Below are 6814 nucleotides of genomic sequence, written 5' to 3'. Positions count from 1 at the left end.
GATAAGTAGAAATGACAAGATTTTTAATGATAAAAATTGCTCCATCTTGCAGGTTATCTCGGGTATTCTCCGTTTGTGGTTACCTCTTCAGCGAGTGGAGAACCGAGACCTATTTACGGAGGTCTGTACTTGGTTGGAGGCTGCGGCAAGAGATACTTTTTTCCTACATAGGTGGCAACAAAGTCTACGGACTGAAGCCCCACCCACACCTTAGGCGTCTTTTGATTCATCGCCTCGATATGTATTTCGCCTAGTTTTCTTTTTTCGACTTTCGACTCGAGACATGTAAACGGTTGTGTGCATCCTGATTATGCAGAGTGTAATTGCTTTTCAAAGTAATAAAGCATCCATTATCGAAAAAAATCCATTGTGCTCGTATAGCCGTATTACAATACTGTACACAAATGCATGTTGCCAGGAATCATTTACACAATACACGATATAAACACTCATGATAGCACTCCCAGACGAACCGGAGCAAGTTTGATTATCATGTTGCGAGACAGAAAGCTTTGCTACTTGTTTCCCTTTACACAAGAACAGAAAACCAATCCCCGACAGATTGTCCGAAATGACCGCACATGATCCTCCTACCGCGCGCCATCCCGCGCGACCAGATCAACATCACACCGAAGAAATAAAATTCCACACATCGTCAACACATCACGTCTCTGGCTACAATATTTGTTGTTCCAGCTCACAACAGAGGACCTGACTAAACTGAACCTCAAATACTCCCTCCGTCCCATGATACATCTGAATTTAGACAAATTTTCGACATCTTTCATGGGACGGGGGAGTACATGGTAATGAAAAGGCAGAACAAGGACGAACACAACTCCAAAGAAGCATCTTCCGTGCACGGTGTATGCACATGCCTGATAAGACCCCCAGACGAGATAAAGATATGGAATGGACTGATTGCTCATGGTATATATACGTACCCACATTGAAACCTGGGTTGAAGGAAAGCTTTGACACGCTCTTCCAGTTCCAATTGCTCCCAGCATGCAGTATGATCCATTAGTAGAACCTTCAAATTTCGTGGCAAGCTGACCATGTCAAAAGGAAGCTTCTTCAGTTGTGCACAATCTGCAATCTGCAGCACCTCTAGGGATGGGAATGTCACATCAGGATCCGCAATAGTGACCAGCGTTCCGCAGAACCGAAGACAAAGGTGCTTGAGGCAAGGAAATGTCTGTGAACTCTCTTGTCCACTCCACACGCTGTCAACATGACACCTTGTAAAAGCCTTCCGCATGCTGTTATTTATTATCACAACAAGTTTTTCAAGGCAAGGCAGATACATCGCCCAAGAGAGGTGCTCGAGCTTGACGCAGCCTAACACTCTCAAACGAGTGAGCCTTGAAAATATAGATGTTGGAGATGTTCCCATCCATTTTACTGTTGTCAATGCATGCAAATTACGGATGGTCAGTTTACTGAGATTACCAAAGCTGTAGTGTTGTTGTTCAGGCATCTGTATTAATGTTATATCTGCTATATTCTCTTCCTCTACAATATCTAGTTTATACAAGGTCATTTGTGCGAAGTTCAATGATAAAATATCATAGAGATGGAATTCCTCTTTTCCAGCAGATATTGCAAGACGTAAAGTCCGGATGGGTAGGTCAGCCGCATCATGAAGTGATGTCCATGAATCCGAAAGTTCTACTGATGTAGCAACAGCTTTCAAGTGACTCAGTGTGCCCAACTCTCTATATACTTTAGATCTGATACAATCAGACACCCATGTAAGATCCACATGTATTATTACCAATTCTTCAAGTCTAGATATGACCTCATCTGGTATTATTTGTATGTAATTTCGCTGTAGGTACAAGAACCTCAGCTTAATGAGGTTTCCAAAGCTGCGAGGCACTTCCTCCATCGAATTATTTGACAAATCGAGATGTTTCAATTCTGTCAGGTGACATAAGCTTTCAGGTATCCCCTTGAGGTTATTACTCCCCAAGTCCAGATATGTCAGTTTAGCGGAATTCACAAGTACTCCACCTATTATTGTTTTATCCAACATATTGTATTGAAGGCATAACACCCTCAATTTCAGCGGAACACCAACAAAAGGAAGTTTCTTCATACGGTTGGACATTAACGAGATGTATTCCGCAATGCTCCAAGGGATGTTAAATTTTTCATCTGAGCCAACTCCTGCACGGACAAACCAGCTGCCATTGTTCTTACCGCAGCCACAAGAGATCCATAAAGACATATCACGAATCACATCATGTAGTTTGACACGATCACCCGATTTTCCACAGCCCTCTAGCAAACATGCACCTTTAAGGTCGCCCATCAGACTATAAGCTTTTGTGTAGGAACTTTGTATGTCCCCCTCATTCACATGACCTAAGCCTATCCAGCATTGGGCGAGATCTTCCCTACAAATGTTCTGATCCTCAGGCCACAGTGCACAAGTCAAGAAACAGTTCTTTAGCCTCTCGCTTTTCAAATTATCATAGCTAAACATGATCTTTCTGAAAACTTCTTCCTCCATCTTCAGTGGGTCTTCATTTGTGTCAATGCAACATGAATTTTTCATATGTTGGATGGCAGAATCCCATTGATCGGCAAGAAATTTCCCATACATTGCCCTTCCCACAGTTACCAAAGCTAAAGGCAATCCCTTCATTTCAGTCACAAGTATTCTTGCACGACCTTCAATACCAGAAGAAAAAAGAGTTTGGTCTCCGACCTTCTCTCTAAATAGCTCCCATGCCTCATTCTCGTGGAGATATGGAACTTGAACCTGTTTTTTCACCTCCATCCCACCACAAACAGATGTAAATCTTGTTGTGAGAACAACTTTTCTCTTGAATTTGTTCAAAGGTTCAATTCCAAGGGGAAGTGGTATGCCAACTACTTCTAGATCAATTCTTTCCCAAAGATCATCCAACAGTACAAGGAAGCTTTTATTCTCTAGGAAGCCACTGATCGTGCCACTTTGGGTTCTCACATTGCCACCCCCTTTCAGTTTTAGCTCGTCTAAAATTTGTGTTTGGATCTTTAACACTGAACACTCCTTAGAGGCTGTCACCCATATAACAGTCATCCTTCCTCTAAAAAAGCCCTGAATTTTTTTCAGAAGATGTGTTTTTCCCACTCCACCTGGACCCCATATTCCGATTACTCCCAAAGTGGGATCATCCTCAATGAGTCGGAGAGTGTCTTCTATCTTCAAGGCATAAAAAACAGACATATGTTAGTACTCAGAGAATGGGTTTATGACCATCTATATATTCCTAGAAATTTTCATATTGACACGAATTAACACTTACCGAACATGGCCTAGAAAATTTACTTGTTGCATCATCTATAGCTACTTTCCATGAAATTGGATCCTTTGTTCCATACATTGACTTTCCATAACGTACTAGTTCCGATGGCAGACCATTTATTGCCCGTACCAGATTAGTAGCATGTGGTCCAATGTTGGGATCAGAATAAAGATCCCCTTGGTAGTTTATTGACTGTCTAAATAGCTCGCGTGCTTCCTCCTCTTGCAAAATAGGCAGTTCAATATCTTTGTTCACACCCATCATATTTCCAACGAATCTGTATCCTGATAGTGACATGATTACCACTTTCCTCTTCTTCTCTCCAACAAATCCAAGAGGATATGGAATGCCAACCGCTCGAAGGTCCAGATTCTGACGGAGGTCATCCAAAATCAGCAGGAAATTCTTGTTCTCGAGCTGTCCACATATTCTAGTGGCTCGAATTGCCTCATTACCATCCTGCTTCATACCGAGCCTGGTTATGATTTCAGATTGAATATTTGTTACCGAGCAATCGCTGGGGCTTGGAACAAAGATAACAAAATCGAAGATACTTTGTTGCAGAAATGAATTGTTGATATGCTTGAGGAGATTTGTGTTATCATCTTTGTCTGGACCCCACATTCCAACTATCCCCTCACTGGAATCATTGCTCACGATGAACTGGAGAGCAGCCCGAAGAATAACCGATCTGCTTGGCGGTATTGGAGCAGCATCTACAAGCATACTCTCGACACAACTTGGATCTGGCGCACGTGTGATGTTATTATCACCTGGTGCATTAGCCATGATTGATTTTACATGTTTCTGCTGCTCATCTGCTTGCTTACTGATCTTATAGTTTTCCAAGAAATTTGGGTAGCAGCACCCGCATAATTGGTACCTCTGATTGTATCGCAGGTGGTTTGCCGCTTCATCAGATACGGCTGTATTCGCCGATTCTAGCCATAATCTTGCCTGTTCTGTTGGCACGGCGTCGAACATATGCTCGTCGTCTCGAATCTTCTGTTGGACGCCTGCCTGTTTGAGTTTCAGAGCCTCAGTTTCTATCATGTGGCCCCTCACGTTTGAGCTAGCCGTGAAGCAATACAATGCATGCTTTGCAAAACGATTGTAGAATGGACTTATGATCGTGTTGATAGTAGCTCCACACCAATCACCAAAAGGAGCAACCGCTTGCATTTTAACTTAACAAGAGGCGCTGCAAGACAAATAGTGTGGCTCAGTTGTCGACGGTTATATAAAAAATATGGAAACAACATGGATTGGAAAATAAAGGCAGGTTTACAATAGTCAAGTTCAAACTTTCATTTCTAGTGTCAATGAGAAGATGAAAAGTCGGTAGGTATTTATAAAGCTCCAATAAACATGAAAAGAAAAAGAAAAATACATAACTGAAAACTGTAGAAAGGAAAAAAGTTTGGTTGTGTTTATACGCGCCAGTAGACCACATGAAGGAAACTAGAGGTAGTGGTTGTCTGAAGCGTGGTGCTGATTTCTCTGAGATTAAGACACAAAACAACAACTGACATATCGAAAGCAGTACCAGTAAACATGCATGCTCTGCATCAACCAGATCCAGATGTACCAAATCAAAGCTTCTTTCTCAAGTACCTGCGGACAAGGGCGAGAAGCTGATGAAGGCCCCGCGGCGCTACATGTCCGCCACCGCCGATGAATTCACCGGAAAGAAGCGCACGGCGGCAGGTTGGCCGTCCTGACGAGACGCGAGTGATTTCTCTGAGAGAAGCAAGCCAGAATTCGGCGCGGTCAGGCTGGATGTGAGCTCGCTTTCGGCGCTGCTGCTTTCGCTTTCGGTTCTTGTGTGCACTTTCAGGGTTCTTTGCTTGAGGCTGCTGCTCTCTCTCTCTCTCGCTTACATGGGTGGATCCCACAATCTTTGCTCCTCCACAGCAAAATATTATGTACCGTCTATGCGCTTTGAGAGCCGGAGAAGACAGAAATCTTGTTTATTCATTTTCTACATTTGCAGTTTTATTCAAAGCCTGTGGGTGCAGTGAGAATAGGCATAAAGCCAGCAGACACGGCTATGGATTCCAGGCCAAGGAACCGGCGATGCCTAGCTTTGCCCGTGTGCCCCGCCATTAGGCCATCTTCAACTGGACGACACAGGCGACACAAATCCAACCTCTAAAGTGGCCGTCTGTGTCCGTTCATGTCGTCTTGCGGACACGAAAATGATTATTTTTGTCCGCGTGCCCGTTTGCCTTGTTGGCGTCCTCCTCGGCATTCTTCAGCGTCTCGAAGGACGCGACTAAGGCCCTTTCGCCGCCGCTTTCTCTTCTGGGCTAGGTCCGCTGCAGTCCATGTCGTCATCCGACTCCTATACGGTCGCCGCCTCCCAGCGGTGTTGCTGCTTCACGTCGAACGCCGGGTGGGTCGCCCGCTCCTCCTCGGCCTCCTGCTCCGTGTCAGCCATGAACTTCACGTTCATTGCCGCGTCGATAACGTCGTCCGCGATATCTTTGTTCTCGTCATCCAACTTGTCGTTGTTCTCGATCAGGGGAGGTGGAGTCGGAGGTGGAGGCGGAGTAGACTGGCTGTTGTCGGCGCTGCTCATCGCCATTAAGGTGAGACTGTCGAAGTGATGCCTTGTCGCCAGACTAGCGCACTTGCGAAGACAAGTCGACCTAGGTCACTGCCAGGCGGGCATGTGAGAGATGTGAGTGCTCGATGTCTAAACACTAACTACGAGGCAAAAACTCATTGACACTAACCAACCTAAGAAACCTTGAAGATATTTGTTACAAAACAAACTAACCAAGGAATAACATCCACAGAACATTCAAAAAGGCACACTAAAGCCAGCACCAAGCACCGACAACACCATGCCACTTCTTCTTTTTCATCCCTTCCTGAAGGCAGAGACACCAAATTGCAACTTCAGCCAGCATCACTAGTAGAAAAAGGGGCTTTAGTATCGGTTGGTAACGGGGTTTAGTCCTGGTTCCGCAACCAGGACTAATTATGCGAGACTAAAGCTCTCCCTTTTACTCGCGGTTGCTTACGAACCACGACTAAAGGCCCATCCACGTGGGCGGCAGGCGTCCTTCGGGGCGGAGGACCTTTAGTCGCGGTTGGCCAAACCAACCGAGACTAAAGGTCTCCGCAGGTTTAGGGTTTTAACCCCCTAAATCTGATTTCTTTTTGTTGTGTTTCATTTCTTTTATATTTTATTTTGTGTTTTATTTGAATTTCAAAAAAGTTTCAGTACACATATTCTACGCTACTATATACAAGTTACACGTTGATGCATATGCTCTCCTCTGAGGTGACTCTCACGGCGACTCCACTCCCATCGACGGCAAGCTATGGACTTCTCCTCTAGATTGACCTATCCATGGAGCAGCACACCATTGCTTCATCCCTGGATTTCAATCATGGGATTACACTCGCGAGTAAGGTCCGCTCCATCTTCTCTACCCCAATCCACCCTCCCTTCGTTGATGGCTTCCACCTGGTTGTGTCTTTTGGCCGTGCCTCTTTTCGCCTGG

The 6814-nt window shown here is 44.8% G+C and overlaps 1 protein-coding gene across 1 annotated transcript; it reads right to left on the bottom strand.

The window, feature by feature from the left end:
- Positions 1-350: 350 nt before the first annotated feature.
- Positions 351-5097, bottom strand: LOC127325548 (probable disease resistance protein At1g61300). The gene is made up of 3 exons (XM_051352340.2): positions 4914-5097; positions 3300-4500; positions 351-3196 (listed from the first exon to the last, which is right to left on the bottom strand). The coding sequence occupies exons 2-3, from the start codon at positions 4479-4481 to the stop codon at positions 926-928; spliced, it is 3453 nt and encodes a 1150-aa protein (XP_051208300.1). The 5' UTR covers positions 4482-4500; positions 4914-5097; the 3' UTR covers positions 351-925.
- Positions 5098-6814: the final 1717 nt, after the last annotated feature.

Source organism: Lolium perenne, chromosome 3 (genome assembly GCF_019359855.2).
Source record: "Lolium perenne isolate Kyuss_39 chromosome 3, Kyuss_2.0, whole genome shotgun sequence".
NCBI lineage: Eukaryota > Viridiplantae > Streptophyta > Magnoliopsida > Poales > Poaceae > Lolium > Lolium perenne.
This window is presented reverse-complemented; position numbering and strand designations above follow the sequence as displayed.

Coding starts and splice junctions, on each gene's coding strand:
- LOC127325548 (XM_051352340.2), bottom strand. CDS start 4,481: ATGCAAGCGGTTGCTCCTTTTGGTGATTGGTGTGGAGCTACTATCAAC. Junction 3,197..3,299: donor AATTTTCTAGGCCATGTTCG/GTAAGTGTTAAT, acceptor TATGCCTTGAAG/ATAGAAGACACTCTCCGACT.